Genomic DNA, 18,130 nt, shown 5'->3' on the forward strand with positions numbered 1-18,130 from the left:
CCTGGAGGGGTCTGTTGGGCTGGGACAGACCAGTGCCCCTGTGCTGCTCTTGGAGGCGGACTGAGAGATCAGACAAACCCACCCCTCCGTGGCTTTGGCTCTGGTGCTCCCTCTGGCTGGGCTGCCACAGACAAACAGAAACCAGGCACAATAAGGGGGAGGTGCCAGCCCTGGACCCAGCAGGGCAAGAGCAAAAGCAGCCAAGTTTCTGGGCATGTGAGCCAAGAAAGCGGGGAGCCGAGACGGAGAAGAGCAGGGCCACTTGCTGTGCCCTGCCATGCACTGAGTCAGCCACAAATGTGATGAGCCACCCTGTGTCCTCACACTTCCAGGTGAGGCAGCACACAGGAATTGGTGCTCCCTGGCCGGGCGGGCTTCGTGGGCATGCAACCTGTGCCATCGTCCTGCAGGCTTGGGAGGGCTGGGTTTAATGTTCTGTGTTGCCATCCTGAAACTCTTAATTTTTGAACAAAGAGCCCCCTGCCTTTTTATTTTGCCCTGGGCCCTGCAAATTATGTCACGTGCTATTCCCAGGCCCAGACAGAAGCTGCAGCAGGATAGTAGTTCAGAGGCTCCAACAGGTGTAGGCAGACTCACCTGTTACTCAGGTGTCACTCACCAAGACTGGCTTCTGTCCTGGCTAGGACCAGCACAGCATCTCTTTCCCTTTCATCCTCCTACTCCCCTCCCGAAGCGTCTGTCCCTCCTTGTGGCAGCTTCCCTGCCCAGTCTTCCTTAAAGGCCACTCCTTGGCAGTGGGATAGTGGAGGGGGCAGCTATGTCCCTTTCCTGATTCCCTCCCCTTCCTTACCTGGGCTCGAGGTGGGGGGCTGGGCCTGGGCATGCCTCTTCCATTCCTCTGAGATCTTCTTCTTTTTTTTTTAAATTATTTTATTGAAGTCCTAATTGTTTATAACGTTGGGTAATTTCAGGTGTACACTACTGTTTGTCAGTTTCTTTATAGACTGAATCTTGCTCACCACCCCCAGTCCAGTTTTTATCCATCACCATACATGTGTGCCCTTTGACCCCTTTTGCCATCCTCCCAGCCCCCTTCCCCTCTGGTAATCACTAATCTATTTTCCCTTTCCATTTTTTTGTTTATCTTCCATATGTGAGTGAAATCATCTGATGTTCATCTTTCTCTGTCTGGCTTATTTCGCTTAACAAAATACCCTCAAGGTCCATCCATGTTGTTGCAAATGAGACGATTTTGTCTTTTTTTATGGCTGACTAGTATTCCATTGTGTGTGTGTATATGTATCCCACATCTTCTTTATCCATTCATCAATAGATGGGCACTGGGGTTGCTTCCATGTCTTGGCTATTGTGAATAATGCTGTGATGAACATAGGGGTGTATAAGTCTCTTTGAATTGTTAATTTCATGTTCTTTGGATAAATAACCAGCAGTGGGATGGCTGGGTCATATGGTATTTTTATTTTTCATTTTCTGAGGAATCTCCATACTGTTTTCCATAGTGGCTGCACCAGTTTGTACTCCCACGAGCAGTGTGTGAGGGTTCCCTTTCTCCAAATCCTTTCCAACATTTGTTATTTCTTGTCTTGTTAATTATAGCCATTCTAAAGGGTGTAAGGTGATATCTCAATGTGGTTTTGATTTGCATTTCCCTAATAATTAGTGATGTTGAACATCTTCTCATGTGCCTGTTGGTCATCTGTATGTCTTCTTTGGAAAGATGTGCGTTCATATCCTCTGCCCATTTTTTGATTGGGTTGTTTGGTTTTTTGTTGTTGTGTTGTATGAGTTCTTTGCCTCTCCCCTCTCTAAGCCACGGTTATCCATGGATACCCTCTGGCACCTGCTTCATGTGCTGTTTGTTTAGGAACAGACCGTGTCCTGTGATTACCACGGGCTCCAGGTCGGGGTGGGGCTGGTGGACAGGGGCGGTGTGTGGGAGGGAAGGGAGACTCCTAAGCCTGCTGGCCGTGGGCAGCTCCTCTGTCTCTCCCCTGCTCCAGCTCGTCCCACTCGCGACCAAGTGACCCTGCAGAAGGCCTCTTTCCTTTTCCTCCCTGTAGCCTTGGCCAGCGGTTGGCCCGTCCACAGAGGAAGAGACAGGTGGAGGGGAGCAGGTCCCGTGTCTCTAGCCACCTCCTGAATCCTTGTCCCTTTCCCTGCTCCCCTCCCCCACCTCCTCGAGCTGCACCATACCCTCTCCCAGGTGCCTCCTGCGGGCCTGCCCCAGTAGGGCTGTTAGTAACAATATTTTCAAACCTTGGAGGGGAGTCAATGCATATAGTTAAAAACCGTAGATTATCCAAATTAATTTTGATTGGACTTTGGAAAGTATCATTTAATTTAGATTTTTAACTTTTTTGTTATTGTCGTGGGCAGCAGATTTCCGTTTCTTTTACTTTAGCCGAGGGCTCTAAGAGAACATGCACTCCCTGAGGACACTAAGCACATATCAGCTGGTGGAGGGACAGACTGGTTTGGAGTTAAGTGTTTTATAGAATCCAAAAATACTAGAGCTGGAAGACGGCTTAAAGAATATCTAGCCCAGCTCTCTCCAATAGAATGTTCCACAATGGCGGGATGTGCTGACTGTTCCGTCCAACATGGTAGCCACTAGCCACAGGGGCCAGCATGTGTGAGGAACTGAAACTTCAATTGTATTTGATTTTAACTAATTAAAATGTAAATAGCCACATATAACTAGTGGCTACTAAATTGGATGGCACAGCTCTGGGATAGTGCTACTTGTTCTAGTCTATCCTCTGTTTTATTAACGATTATAACATCGGCCACTTACTGAGCAACCGTTACATGCCGTGACGCTTTCATTACGTGACCTCGTTTAATCCAGCAACTCCACATCACTCCACGTTATGGACAGGGAACTGAGACCTGGAAAGGCAGAGAGCAGTACTGCCCAGCCACAGAGACCACTGCTCTCACCCTCTTCCTTAAGGATCGTGCATACATGTCCATTCTTTGTCTTCATGTGACAGCTTTCTTCAAAAGTCCTCCACGTCCTTTCCCTTCCAGGCCTCACTTTCCCACTCTGGGATGTCCGGGAGCTCAGGAAGATTGTCCTCAGTCCACAGAGGGGGAAGACAGCAACGAGTCTCCCCAGACACAGCCGTCTTCTGGCCGGTTCCACTGTTGGCCCTTGTCCCTGAGCTCCTTTTGCATCTCCTAGAGCAGACAGCAATCCGGGAGATCCCTCTGCCCTCAGAGCCCTTGGCAAGCTCCCCAAGGACAGGAGAAGTTCTGCATTCCTCATTCCTGACAAAAGGAGGTGCTCAAAATTTCCAGCAATCCATGTGTGTCCCCGCTTGCCCGGTATTCCCTGTCTAGGAGAGACGAGCAGCCGAGCCCTTGCTGGGGGTCAGGGGCAGACTCGGCCCCCTAGGCGGGGGAGGAGAATGCTAACACTAGAGCTTTGCTGCCATCCCACCTGCCCGTGCAACCCCCAAGTTGGGGAGCTCCTCTCTCCAGAAGCAGTCGCCCAGGCTCCTGCTCTCCTCTTCCCGAGACAAAGCCTCTGCTTTGCAGACTCTTATCAGAGTCCTCCTGGCCATAGGGAGAGGGAGGGAGAGGAGGAGCCTCAGATCAGATGGGACCTGCCCATTGGATCCCCAATGAGAGGATTTGAGACTGAGTTCTCCTGCCTCTCTCGCTCACAGTTCAACATCCCAGAGCAGGGCAGCACGTGTCCCCTCCTCCCACCACAGTGAGACCACTGGCCTGCCTCTCCAGCCCCTCCGTCAGACAGCCACTCAGTTCCTGGCTGTGTGTGAGGTTCTGGTCAGGGCACGGCGAGACCGAAGGCCAGGCTGTGAGCATTTTGTATGCAGCTGCCCTGCCACAGCTCTGCATCTGGGCAGGTGTGGTAGGGCTCTCACTTGTGGGTTCCCCCACCCCACATCACACACAGTCCCCAGACCCACAGTACCCACAGGGGTTCCCAGTGAGAGGGTCTGTGGCTTTCATCCTTATGTCCTTACAGCAGGCCTTGTGGAGCTTGAGTGTCCCCTCTGAGTCATGAAGCTCTCCCTCTTCTGCCCTAGAGACAAGGAGCTCAGGGTGGACGGATAGCAGGGACTGGGGACAAGCAAGGAGATGGAGGCTTTGTCTTCTCCTGTCACTATAGCTAGGAGTGTGGACCTCAGCTTACCTGACTCTGAAAAGGGCCTTGCCTTCCTCCCAATGTGAGGACCAGAGACCATGTGAGCTCAGCTTTCCCCTTTGTTCCATGCCCCTTCAGAGCAACATCACCTCCCTCCTCTGCTCTCTGGTCTGGTGGGAAATGTGTGTTGTCTACGGAACAGGGCATCACTTATTACCATTGCTTCATTTTTTTTTTTTTAAGATTTTATTTTTCCTTTTTCTCCCCAAAGCCCCCCGGTACAAGTTGTATATTTTACTTGTGGGTCCTTCTAGTTGTGGCATGTGGGATGCCGCCTCAGCGTGGCCTGATGAGCAGTGGTGCCACGTCCGCACCCAGGATCCAAATCAGCGAAATCCCGGGCCGCCTAAGCGGAGCACGTGAACTTAACCACTCGGCCACAGGGCCGGCCCCAACATATTGCTTCATTCTTAAAACGAGGAAACTTAGGCATGGAATAGCTTGACCCTGGCAAATTGCTGGACTGGGAACCGAGAAAGCATGTGTAGCTTTTGAGGGTGTGGACGGAGGGCCATCAGTCCAGCTGCATTACTCTCCCAGCATGCACTTTCTAAGACTCCTCCCGGGGAGGGCTGGGTCACTGCTCTCCGTGGGACGCCAGAACCACATCTACTGAGCTGGGAACCGAAAGAACGGTGCCAGTGGCCTTCGTAGGCCTGGAAGTGGACGCTGGGCTGTCTTAGCCTCCAAAGGGCAGGGCTTGGGACTCGGCTCAGAGCGGGGAGAGGGGTAATTAATTACTTCCCTGCCCTGGTACCTCTTGGGACTCTCTCCCTTTGCTGACTGCAGGAGAGGCAACTTAGAGGCCGAGGGAAGGGGATGGAGCCCTCTTCCCTCTGCTTCTATCTGGCTCAGCTGGGGCCACTCAGGGGAAGGCTGGGAGAAGGAAAACGTGGAGCGGAGCTGTGGGCAGCTCCTTTTCCTCCTCTCTGCATTTCATTTCCCTCTTCGCAGAGAACAGAACGGAAGCACAGCGCAAGAGGGTGAGGAGCCCCAGGGGCTGGGATGCCCTAGTTCTCCAAGTTGGGTCAGGATGTGAGAGGGAAGACGCTTCCCATCCTGCCAGCAAGGAGCCCCAGGCCCCAGAGTCACACTGTGAGCACTTGAAAGAGTCGTTGGTATTGAGACAGTTAAGGAATGGCTGTCTCAGGAATGACGCTCAATAATTCATCAGCCAGAAAGGACACTGGCCTCGAGTCCTGGAGGGCCATGTGGTGTCTCTGGATCTCCCAGGGGTGGGAGGGCCCAGGCGCTGACCAGGGAGGCAGGAGGGGGGCACTGGGGAGGCCAGTGGAGCAGCACTTTACCAACCAATAAGGAATTTCAACATTTTAGTAACAGGCTTGGTTATGGTGAATATCCGCCCTGGTTATCTAAATTTTTCAGAGGACAAATGGAATTCCATGAAGGAAAATAATCAGTTTGAAGATAACCCAAGTTAGGGTGGAAGATCAGCATGAAGGTTCCCCATGACGTTCCCCTGAGCGGAGTTCGTGTTCTCCCCGCTCCCACACATGCGCACACATGCACGACACGCATACACACATATACATACGCACATGCACACTGCACACACAATGAGCTGTCACCCTGAGTGACGAGTGCACAAGGCCCTCCCGCCCATACCCGGCCTTCGGGGGCTGTCATAGGAATAAAAGGATGTCTACCCCAGGGCTGGGCTAGGAGCTAGCACGGTGCGAGAGTGGGGGAGGACCCTGGCAGAGGATGGAAGGGAGGGAACTGGATCTGGCCCCTGATTTGTGATTTCCATCCCTTGGCTGCTGAGCCAGCTCTTCTGCTTCTGTGTGAGGTAGGGCCGAGCTCAGGCTGAAGTTCTCCCAGCATTCCCTGACTGGCAATGTGTTTTGACCCTTTCGGGTAGGGATGGGGGGTTGTCAGGATGGGCAGAGTTGAGCAGGAAGGAGGGCAGCACCATCTTATCTCCTAGCCACTCAGCCCAGTAACCTAGCATTTTCAGATGTTCTAGGCTTGCTTCGGGGAGGACACCCTATTCTTGCCATTTTGGAAATTACCGTGGCCTAGGAGGCAGGAGTGAGACCAGAGCAGAGAGGAGAGGAGAGAGCAAGGACAAGTATAAGGCTGGCAGCTGGGTCCCCCGAGCCTGCAGAGCTGGTGTTTTGCTCTGTAGGCAGCACGTGGAAGAGACAATGTCTTTAGAGGGCTCCTTCCTAGAGGTGCCACTAGGGCCTGACCCCCTGGGTCTGTGTGTGTGGCAGGGACAGGCAGAAGAACAGAGGGACTCAGAGAGGAGAAGGCAGCCTGGAAGTGTATTTTGTCCTAGGAATGACTAGGGGAGTTTCGGGAATCAGGCACATCAGGATTGTTGGCAGTGTAAACCGAGCTGTTTTTAACTGAGACGGAACACTGGAGTAGATAAAGTTCCTTGAAAATGATGAGGAGACCCAGAGGGGAGCTGGAGAGCAGGAGCAGACCTCCCCACCTTCCCCCCTCTGCCCCACCTTCCCCTCCTCCCCCACCTCCCCTCCTCCCCCACCTTCCCCCTCCTCCCCCACCTCCCCTCCTCCCCCACCTTCCCCCCTCCTCCCCCACCTCCCCTCCTCCCCCACCTTCTCCCCGCCGTCTCACCTTCCCTTCCTCCCCCACCTTCCCCCCCTCTATCTCACCTTCCCCTCCTCCCCCACCTTTCCCCTCTGCCCCACCTTCCCCTCCTCCCCCACCTTCCCCCCTCTGCCCCACCTTCTCCTCCTCCCCCACCTTCCCCTCCTCCCCCACCTTCCCCCCCTCTATCTCACCTTCCCTTCCTCCCCCATCTTCCCCCTCTGCCCCACCTTCCCCTCCTCCCCCACCTTCCCCCTCTGCCTCACCTTCCCCTCCTCCCCCACCTTCCCCCCCTCTGTCTCACCTTCCCTTCCTCCCCCACCTTCCCCCCCTCTATCTCACCTTCCCCTCCTCCCCCACCTTCCCCCTCTGCCCCACCTTCCCCTCCTCCCCCACCTTCCCCTCCTCCCCCACCTTCCCCCCTCTATCTCACCTTCCCTTCCTCCCCCACCTTCCCCCTCTGCCCCACCTTCCCCTCCTCCCCCACCTTCCCCCCCTCTATCTCACCTTCCCTTCCTCCCCCACCTTCCCCCTCTGCCCCACCTTCCCCTCCTCCCCCACCTTCCCCCCCTCTGTCTCACCTTCCCCTCCTCCCCCACCTTCCCCCCTCTGTCTCACCTTCCCCTCCTCCCCCACCTTCCCCCCCTCTGTCTCACCTTCCCCTCCTCCCCCACCTTCCCCTCCTCCCCCACCTTCCCCCCCTCTGTCTCACCTTCCCCTCCTCCCCGCACCATCCCCCTCTGTCGCGCAGCAGACGTCCTCGTCCTCGCTACAGTGTGGACAGCCTTGTGGAGGACAGCCCTGCTTGGAATTTGCTGGCTGGGAGAGAAGGAAGTGGGAGGGGTGGGCTGCAGGCAGCCCTCCTTCCCGTTCACCTCTTCTCTCCATCTAATGAGCTGTAATGCCAGAAACCAAAGCGTTCCTGCGATGGGGAAGCCTGGCCAGGGCTAATCCTCTGTCAGCAGATTCTAAGGAGCTATGGAAATGAGGCAGCTTGGCGTAGGGCAGATAACCAAGAGGGGCCCAGGGGTGGAAGGGGGTGAGTGCATTTCTCTAGTTGTTCAATATTTATCATGGTGGGAGTTCTGGGCATCCAGCCTGGGTGTGTGGGGGTGTGTGTGCGTGTGCACATGTGCAGACGCGCGTGCCTGCAAAGGGGTGTGAAGACCCGGGTTGAATTTGCTGCTTCTGACTGCGTAGTGCCAGGTATCATTCCAGATAGATGCTGATTCTTGGGACAGATGTCTGGAGATGAGTCAGTACACAGTTATCTCTGTAGTGAGGAGGTCACCAGGACTTGAGGCTGACAGTGTCTCTTGAACTGTAAAAAGGCCCCAACTAGATGGAGAGACAAATGCCTAGAAAGTGGAGAGGAGCTGCTGTTTTCTTTGTAATTTCTTGGTTTGAACACTTCTGGCATGGTGGCCCCCCTCGCATAGCCCCTGCCCCACGAACAGCCTTCTTAAGCCTGAAACCGTGTGTTTTCCATTTTCTACCTCTGGCACCTGGCATATTTCTTGATTTGTTTTTAAGCAAAATGATCATAGCCATTATCTCTTATGCATAAAACATTTCACATTTTGTAAGTTTATAGCTATGATTTCATAGAATTAGAAGGTATTTCCTTTGCACATAAGAAAATTAAGGGCCAAAGTAGTTAAGTCTCCTTAATTCATGCTGGGTCTTGGACCAAGGCCTCGTCCTGCAAGATTCTCCTTCTGCTGATGGCGCTGCCGTTGCGGCCACCTTCAGAGGCACACTGGTTGAGGTGACCTCCTAGTGGGCGGCTGGGGAGTTTAGGAATGCTCCTGCCTCCATCCCCGAATCTCCTTTATGCATGAGATTCTCCCTTTCCTTGGGTGGAATTTAAGAGGTCCATTTGGAGATATATTCATAACCATTTGTCCTTGAAAAATGGAGGCCTTTTGACATCCCCAAGGAAAGAGAAGAATAGAGAGAAAACTGATTACCTATCTTTATTTCTCTTCCTTAATGTTCTGCAGCTAGTAAGTTCTTCTCGGTGTCTAACCTAAAATGAAAACCTGTCATTCTGTGCAGTTTAGTGGCAAAGGAAAAGAACCCTAGCTAGGCATTCTGTGTGCTGACTTAACCCTGAGGATGTCAGAGCTCTCAACAAGCGGGGGGAAACCTTGAGCCTTCGTTCCTGCTCCCTGGGGCTCTCTTCACTGGGCATGGGAGAAGTGATTTAACTTGCAGCTTAAGCAAAGCCTGTGGGAGGCCCCTGTGCTCAGCTTGAAGGGGAGGGGGATATTTTTACTTCTAGAGTAAGAAAACTCATTTTCCCAGTGCACCTCCACCTCCTCCTCCTGTGCAGATGAGCTTAATTTTCTTCCCCTCCTAATGAAGATGGATCAAAGCCAAGCTATCTATTCAAGGGGGAGCCAGGCAGGGGAACTGAGTGAGGGGCCGAGGGGGCAGAAACAGAGCTGCTCTCATGGAAAGGAAGTAATTAATTTTAAGAGAGCAAAGATGGGGGAGCCCTTGGTAATAGGATGTCAGACGCCAAAGGCAGGCGGCTAAAGATGGAATCAGAGTGTGGAGTTTCTTTTGTTCATTTGTTCACTCATTCATTCAGCAAATGTCTGTTGGGCACTTACTGTGCACAGGCAGAGACCTCAGCCTGGCCTCAGGGAGGGCCCAGCTCCCCATGACCGTCACAGGGCTCAAGTGACTGGATGAGGACAGGGAACCATGGGGTCTGGAAGCTGGAGCTTCTTGTCACCAGAATAAAGCGTTTGCAAAAGCGCCACTAAATGGCTGAGTCTGTTGGCCTTTTGGATTTGGGATGAGTTGCCTAAATATCAGCAGCTGTGGACCCCTGCTGTAGCCGACCAGTTTGTCTCACTGTGGTTCAATAATAACGTCGTCCATTTGCTTTTCCGTCCACTGATTGCATTGTTCTCTGACCGAGTTCTGTCCTCAATCCACAAATTGGATTAGCCCTCCTGTCAGTGTCTGTTGTGATGTCACAGAATCGCCATGACAACAGACTATGATGTCAACAGCATGCTAAAAAGAACCACATTGGTCAGAAAGGATTGTGTCATCTGAAGACAAAAATGGAATATTATTGAAAGCCAGAGGAACTGAAATTTGATGTGAGAAAAGAACATCTGGGCAGTATAAGGTAACAATGGGTCTGGAGCTTCCTTTGCTAGAACCCTTTACAAACCACCCAGGCACCTGATGAGATTGATTGCAGAGTGGGCTTGCCTGGAGGCAGGGGGATGGAGGAGATGCCTGCAGAAGGCCCTTGCAGTCCAAGGACCCTCAGACGTGGAAGACTCTAGGAAACGGGGAGGTTTGACCGGCTTTGGCCTCTGGAGAGTCCCGGGGAATTAGCGGCGATGCAACCTCCTTGCCCCTGAGCAGACCCGACAGTGGCGGATGGAGTTTACCATGTCGCGTCTGGGAAGATTTTCAGAGATACACACACGGTGACCCCCTCTGAGTCCCCTTTGCTGCCCTCTCCCTCACGAGCTTTGGGAGGAAGCTTTCCTTCGATTTTACCTCGGTGAAGAAGCGGGTCCCCGCCATCAGCTCTGGCTCCACAGCACCGTGCCGCGTGTCCACCTGCCTCTCCTTGGCTGGACCGCCCCAGTGGAGGGCAAGCAAGCTGGGGCTGTGTCTACAGGGAGCGCGCAGGGGACGCTGCAGAGGACGCTCGTTCACTCTGCTCCTGTGCAGACGGCCGAGAGGAGAGGAGACTGAATCCACCGCAGCTTCCCGGCAGGCGGCAACGACAGCATGTGAGTCTGGAGCCTCGTTAACCCTTGCGCCCACGGGAGCAGAAGGGGCTCCGAGAAGTAGGCTGACTTCAGCCCAGGGCCTGTGTTCCGGCGGGAGCCCAGGGGGCAGGGACGACTGTCTTCCTGCAGGTGGGGCTGGCGTGGGTTTCTGCCGTGCAGACGGGAGCGCAGCCCCAGACTCCTGGCCCGCCCAGCTGCTCTGTGTCCTTGGCTCAGTGAGGTCGGACTACCTGGAAGTTGTACACCTGCTCCCTGCATGCCCGTCTCTCCGGTTCAGCCTTGTCTCCTCAGGGACCTGACCTGGGAGGATCCAGTCTCCGCTCGCATATTATTCTTCCGACACTCTGATGGCAGCATTCTGCTGAATGCTAGGAAGCTGCAGGCCCCCTGGGCACCTGGAGACCCCCTGCCACCACCCAGGGAGAGCCCCTCCCTCATCCCTGGTGCCAGAGCCAGCGGGGGAGGGAGCCAGCGGTGCCAGCCCTGCTCACCCTGGAGCTCGGCCCCAGCGCCACAAGCAGGACCAGAACCTGAGGACTCAGTTCTCAGAGGCATGGTAGGAGCAGGGTGGCTGGCAGGTCCTCTGAGGCTGCCGAACGGGGTTCAGAGCTGCCCAAAAGATGTTGAAGTTTCGGGCTGATCGACGGGTCAGGTAGGAATCTCCTCGGTGGACAGCGAACCGGGTTAAGTGAGAGCGGGCTGAGTTGGCAGCTCATTGGATCCGGGGTTTCGGAGTGAGGGCCTGCCCGACGTGACCTCGAGAAGGAAAGTACTTAGGTCAGTGGTTGCTGCATTGCAGTGCTTATGAAGGGAGGCTATTTTGAAATTGGTGGCGCCAGGATAGAGAGAGGACGTCCCTTGTAGGGGTCGCTGGGTAGGAGAGCCTGGGGCAGAGAGAAAGTCACCGTGCCCTGAAAGGCCTGCACCAGCTGACAGGAGAGGTGTGCTTCTGGGTGTGTCTGTAGCAGTGCCTGCAGAGTCAGCTCAGGGAGCATGCAGAACAGAAGGGGACTCGGGGGTGGGGGGCAGGTGCCCTGTGCCACTGGGAAAAAGCAGAGAACTTAGTGCCTCAAGAACCTTGGTTCTCATGGCCTGCCTGACCCCTAGGCAGGGCAGGGTCGGGGATGAGGGTGCATAGAAGCAGCTATTCTTCCTTGTAAAGACCTCCTGCAGTTAAGTTGAAGAGAGCATCCTCGTTGGACCTAGGAGGGAGGAGGGAATAACGTTTGAGAAGTGGGGAGTGGGTTGTCAGTAGGCTAAGAGTCAGAACCCAGGCGTGTTGGACACGGCCAGATTTAGGGTCACGGCCAGCAAGCCTGGGCTCCAAAACCCAGCTTTCCACATAGGCTGTGGCTCCTCTCGCGGTGCTTCTATCCTACCTGTCCTTGGATTCGGTCTAAACCTGACTGGTTTGGAAACTGAAAAAATACCCTTTAATATTATCTTCAGCTTCAGCAGACAGACCAAGGGCTTGGCTGTGTCCTGGACTATTGAAAGGGGGTCTCCAAAAAGCTATTTTCCTTCTCTGGTGCAGCCGAAGGGAGGAAGCTGAGACCTCTTTCCTCCGATGCTACCTGGTCTGCTGCTGGCCAAGCAGAGCGCTGGCCCTTTGCTGTGGGAGTGCACGTGTGGCCCAGTGATGGGACCCCCAAGCTTGGTGCAGCCTCAGTAGGCTCTGTCCAAGCACCTGCTTATTGGGGTCAACTGAACCTGCTCTGGGCTCTCGAAATATCTCCCAAGAGGGATGGGTGAAGAGGACCGTAAAACTATTCCGGCCTCTCATTGGCTAGATGCTTGAATCTCCTACAACATCCTCGCCAGGTGGTCCCCTGCTTGCAGAATCCATCTCAAATGGCTGCTGTTTGTGGCTGAGACCCACTGCACCAGCCCCTCTCCAAGCTCCATCTGCTGCTCTTCCTCCCCCATCTCCCCAGAGAGCCACCAGGGCACTAGCCTGACATCCAGTCAGCCCAAAGAACCACAGCAGGACTCCCAAAGGAGCCTCCACAGTACTGAGCCCACCTGCGTCTGCACAGACTCTGCCCTGGTCCACGCTCCCCACTGCTTCCTAGCAGGCTCTCCTCGCGACACCCCACCCCACTCCCGGCCCACAGCATCCCTTAATAGATCTGACTGTTGAGCCAGCACTAACCTCGATGCCTGACAGCTCCTGAGGTCTGGCTACATCACGTGGCCCTTAGACAGGAGACCCTGGATTTAGAGTGTGAGCGGGGCCCAGCCCAAGCTCAAGAGTGGGGTTTCTGGATCTTTCATTTCCTTTAAAGAAAGAGACGGAACATACAGCAGGAGAAGAATTCCAAGGTCACAAGAGAATTCTTTCAGCAAATAATGAGTGAGCAATTTTTATGTGGAGCACTGGCAGTGGTCCCTGGGAGAGAACCTGCCACACATGAAATCTTGACTATAGAGCCCGCTCCCTACCCACCCACACACACGCCCAGGGTGACCACCAAGAGGGTAGAGTCTGGCTATTTCCAGCCTCGGCGATCTCTGGGAAGTAGTAACACTGGCTGGTGAAAGGTGTCTTCCCCACCCCCAGCCACCTGCAGCTGCTGCTTCTACAGCCCAGGCCTCCACCCTGCCTTTCATGGGTCCCACTGGAGGACAGATGGGCAAGCTCCCCATGGTCACCCGTCACTGCCGCAGGCCTGTCAATCCTTTGGTTTATGTCTCTGCCTTCTTCATTTTTACCACAACTTCTCTCTCTTTTTTGCCTCTACAGCCACAATGAAAGACGGAACACATTTCTACACCCAGTGACTGGCCAGGTCCCAGAGGAAAACAAAAAATTTGACTTGAAAATGTATGTTTGCCACCACTTGCTGCTTGACCTTTCCAACCTTCACCACCACTATCCCACTGCCACTTTGCAGCTGGGAAGAAGGGGGAGAATGGCGGGGGGCAGAGCAGAAGGGATTTAGGGTCCCTCACCTCAGTTCTGAGGACTGGAAGCTTCTGAGACCCATTAGCTCATCCACCTCATCCACTTTTCCCAGAACCCAGCAGATCTCGGGTTTGTGCGTCCCGCAGGTTGAGCTAAAGGAGTAGACATGTCTGATATTGGCATACCCCCCGCAGCCTTCGTGGGAATGCCGAGGGAGTCTGATATAACCATGAGAGCCAGCTGCTGGTTCCTCTCTCCATCTTGGCTCGGTGAATTAAGAAAAAAAGATAATTAAATGAATCTCATAGTCCACTGGGCCATTGTGTCTTTTAAATTAGAAGGAAAAGGAGTTCCAGAGTCCTAGGGTCTAAGTTTTAAAAATAAATTTGCAGGAAAGAAAGAGGGAAATGTCCAAGAGTACGAGTATATAACCTCAGAAGAGCTGAGGGAGCCACTGAGATGGCGTCTCGATGCGTTTCGAGGATCCGATTGTGTGCCCCTACTGGGATGGTGGGGCAGGGTGGAGAAAAGGGGGAGGTAGCTTCCGTTGTTTCTTGTTCTGACTAGTCCCTTTCTTCCCTTCTGGTCAACTTGAAATCAGACCGTCTTTGGACATGTCCAATAAAGCAGGTGGGAGACGCCCGGCTACCACCAGCAGTGACGGATCCAACCACAACATGGTGTCCGAGGTCCCTCCAGAGCGGCCCAGCGTCCGGGTGAGTCCAGCCCCCAGGCCAGCTGTTGGACAGGAATCCTAGGAAATGTATGTTAGCCTGCCCAGCGGTCTCTGCAGGCTCCAATGAGCAGGTGAGGTGACGCAGGAGGAGTGGAGAGTGGGAAAGGAAGAGGGCTCAGATGAGAACCTTGTAGAAGACCCACACTGAGACCAGGGGTTCTCAACCTTGGCATTATTAACATTTGGGGCTGGATAATTCTTTGTGGGATGGGACTATCCTTTCATTGTAGAATGTTTAACAGTCCGCTAGATGCCAGTAGCACCCACCCTCTGACCACCAGAAATGTCTCCAGACATTGTCAAATGTCCCCCGTGGGACAAAATTGCCCCGCCCTCATTGAGAACCACTGATTTAGGGAGACAGCAAAAGAAAAATAACTTATGAAGGACATGGCAATTGAGAGCTCAGAAAGGGAGGGGGGAGGAAGAGAGCCTCAGGAGGAAGAAGGAATCCAGAGAAGAAGGCTGCGAAGAGGTCAATAAGATAAGGGCTGAATGTGTCCATGGGGCCTGGCAGCGTGTGGTGACTGGAGACTCTGACAGGGGCAGTGCCAGCTGTGTGGTGAGGGCAGAGGGTAACCCTTAGGGGCAAAAGAGGAGACAGGAGATGTAGAAACAATGAAGAGGGGAAACTGCTCTTCTAAGAAAGTAGACAATAAATGGTGGTATAGCCATACAATGGAGGACTCTTCAAAAATTAAAATGGACCAGAGCTATATGTATTAACAAGGATAAACCTTAAAAACATAATGTTGAGTAAAAAGCAAGTTGCAGAATATGAAGAATATATCATTGGTGTAAAATGTACAAACATGAAAAGCAACAGCACACTTGTTCAGATAAATTTGCAGTGCAAGCATATAACCGTGGGCAGGCTGACTAATTTGGGGTCAGCAGTTGCCTCTGGGGAGGAAGAAAAGGTAATGAGATTGGGGAGGGCCTCACAGGGTGTTTCAGCTCTATTTATCTTGTTTTATTAGTGAAACATACCAACATGTAATGGTGATTTATTCCCTGCTTTTCTGAAATGTTTCAAAAAAAATATTTTTAAAGAAACTTGACTGTTAGGGGGATGGGGGGCCGTGAAGCTAGAAGATATGCAAGATAGAGGGAGGTTTTCTTTGTTTTGTTTTGTTTCAAGGTGTTAGAGGCAGAAGGGGAATGACCCAGGAGATAGAGAGGTTCAGGAGAGAGGGGTAGCCAAGGGGCCACGCTCTGTGCCGACAGGAGCAGTCAGAGGCCAGGTGGAGAAGGGGCGCTCTTCCTGAGACCACATGGGGAGGGGTGGGAAGCTGGGGTGGGGTCAGGAAGTTGAAGACATCCCTACCTGACATCCTCAGCTTTTGCAGGGAAGCAGGAGGTAGAGTTTTCTGCTGAGAGGAGTGGGGTGAGTGGAGAGGCATTGGGGGGCTGGGGGAACAGCAACAGCAGTCAACAAGGGACGTAGGAAATGCTTCCCGACAACGTCGCAGGGCCACCTGAGGCCATAGACTGACTCTGTGCGGGCTCCAGTCCCCAGGTGTACTCCTAGCCCGGCTGTGACAGCAGGAAAGGCAGGTGGGGGAGTGACCTGAGGGTGAGGTTGCTGGGAAGCTGTGGCAGAAAGAAAACGAGGCTGGGATATTGAGGGTTTGGCAGGAGAAAGGCTGAAGGGGTGAAGTACGGGGACGAAATGGAACTCTGACAGATAATAGACTGCAAGGAAAGGGGAAGATTCAGGGATTTGCATATTCTTAGGGTAGTGGATGACTTCCTCAGATGACTCATCTCAGCCCTTATATGTGGCTTTTCACCAGCAGAGTTCAGAAGATTTATTTCCCAATTTTGGGGGTACTTTATAATAGACCCCAATTTCCTCGTTCCTTCTACCCAGTATTTACTGAGTGCTTATTGGTGATGAAGAGATGAAGAAAACAAAAGCCCCTCTCTGTCAGGAGCTCTAAGTCTAGTGAAGGAGACGGAAGGCCAACATTCCATTGTGGTGATGAGTTTTAGAGTATAAAAATGCCCGGAGAGGAGGGAGAGGCTCACAGCTCTGGGGATGGGGAGGTTTGTGGAGGCGGGTAGCCCTGCGCTAGGCTTCAAAGGATGAGTTGGGATTTGTCTGTGGACAAGGGAGATGGGCTTCCCCAGGGCCCTGGGAGAGCAAGCTGGGCAGAGGCCTAGGGGTGGGAGAGGACCGCCAGGGGTCTGGCATGACCAGGGCGGAGCCCGTCTGGTAGAGGGCCAGATCTTACGGACCTGTCCTTGTGTGTGTACTGAGGAATTTGAATTCTCTTCTAACTGATGAGAGGTGGTAAGAGATTTTAAGCAGGAGAGTGACATGATTATATTGTGTTTTAGAAAGATAACATTAGTTCATTGCAGAGGGTGAACAGCAAGAAGAGATGATGACCTGTGAGGCAACAGCAGCGGAGCATGAGAGGGAAGAACAGATTTAAGAACTATTAGGAAGACAGAGTGGTGAGCCCTGCCTAAATGATTGTGTAAGGAATGGAGGAAGGAGGGAGCAGCGTGAGGCGGGCAGAGTGCTGACTTGGGCGCCTGGGTGGATTGTAGAACGATTCACCAAGATGAGAAATACTGAAGAACAGGTTTGGTTAGAAAGAGGATGAGTTTGGCTTTGCACTTATTTAACCCTGGTCAGAAGACCAGTTACAAAATGGACGGGGGCTAGGAGGGAGGTCTTCACGGAGATTAGGGAATGTTTGGCATATTGCTGGTAACTGAGGCAATGGGTATAGATGAGGTACACAGACACAATGGATAACGAGAAAAACGAATTTTAAAAAGTTGGGTTGAGGTCCGCCAACACTTAGAGTAGAGGTGGAGACTGAGAAGGCGGGGCCACAGATGGAGGTCCTGAAAAGGAAGAATGCTGTCACAGAAACCGCAAGAAAAGTTTCAGGAAGGACAGAAAGGTTAATATTGTCCAATGCTTTAGAACGGTCAAGGACCAAACAGCCTTAGTTCAATGACATTGCAAGAGCCATTTCAGAAAAGAGGTGGAAGAGGCTCAGGAGTGAACAGGAGGAGAGGAAGTGGGGCCGTCCCCAGCAGCCTGTCCCTGAAGAGAAAGAGAGGGATGGGGCGGAAGGTGCTACCCGACAGCAGGCAGTGGATGTAGGGTTAAGGGGCATTCAGGTATGTGTGGGGGTGCGTGAGAGAGAAGGAGAGACAGAGACAGAGACAGACAGACAGATGCTTTAAGATGGAGTGACCTGAGCATTTTGCTGAGGAGAAGAAACGAGTGGAGAAGGCAAAGTTGAAGAGAGTGAAGAGGGGATTCTCTGTTGGTGGAGTGAGGCTCAGAGACGGCGGGTCAGGCGGGTCAGCCTTGGGGAGGAGGACAAGGCCTCTTCTTTTGAAATTGGAGGGAAAGAGACAGAGATAGTGGTACAGGCAGTAATTTTCTTAGTGAAAGAATGTGAAATTGGGGAAGGGCATGTCCGATAAGCTCAGTCCTCTCTGTGGAGGAGGGAGGAGGGACCAGGTCCCCTGTGGGGAGGGCGGAGGGGAAGCTCTCAGGGCTTGGGAGAACAGGCAGAGTGTGCAGCTGAGTTGGCATCTGGGGCTGAGCCCATCAGGGGTGGGGACGGTGGGTCTGCGCTGGCCTTGTCTGTCCCACAGTGTGGCTTTTCTCCAGCAGCACCATAGTCTGGCTGTGAGTGCCGGGAGGGTGGATAGTTTGATGAATCTGGGATTTCGAGTTTTAGAGAAGATCAAGCAGAAAGAGGATGAGGTGTTTGAGAGTCAGTTGATCTACTCCACCAAGGACCTAAGCTCTGTAGGGAAACAACTAAAACCAGGAGGTGGCTGATGGATCCAGAAAAAAAGGGAAGGATTGAGAAGCTGGGGATCCCAGTGGAATAAAAAGCTGGTGTAGTTGAGTAACGGAGGGACAAAGACCAAAGGATGGAATGTTGTGGTCAGAAAACGGAAATGTTAGAATCGAAGATGTTGGCAGCAAAGCGACTGAGGTG

At 53.1% G+C, this 18,130-nt stretch overlaps 1 protein-coding gene across 36 annotated transcripts in view; it reads left to right on the forward strand.

Moving 5' to 3' along the window:
• The window catches only part of PLEKHA6 (pleckstrin homology domain containing A6), a 137,158-nt gene that overhangs the window by 78,823 nt on the left and 40,205 nt on the right, over positions 1-18,130 (forward strand). For 34 of the 36 annotated variants that reach the window (XR_011498187.1, XR_011498188.1, XR_011498189.1 and 31 more), the window contains 2 exons: positions 13,250-13,330; positions 14,013-14,127. Coding sequence is in view for 33 of the 36 variants with exons in the window: in XM_070497445.1 (XP_070353546.1) it covers positions 13,250-13,330; positions 14,013-14,127 (196 nt within the window). In the remaining 3 variants the exon portion in view is untranslated. Of the gene's footprint in view, positions 1-9,266; positions 10,507-10,618; positions 11,159-13,249; positions 13,331-14,012; positions 14,128-18,130 lie in introns of those variants that run through there. The other 2 variants (XM_044758796.2, XM_070497451.1) reach the window with 2 other exon arrangements.

Source organism: Equus asinus, chromosome 25 (genome assembly GCF_041296235.1).
Source record: "Equus asinus isolate D_3611 breed Donkey chromosome 25, EquAss-T2T_v2, whole genome shotgun sequence".
NCBI classification, from domain to species: domain Eukaryota; kingdom Metazoa; phylum Chordata; class Mammalia; order Perissodactyla; family Equidae; genus Equus; species Equus asinus.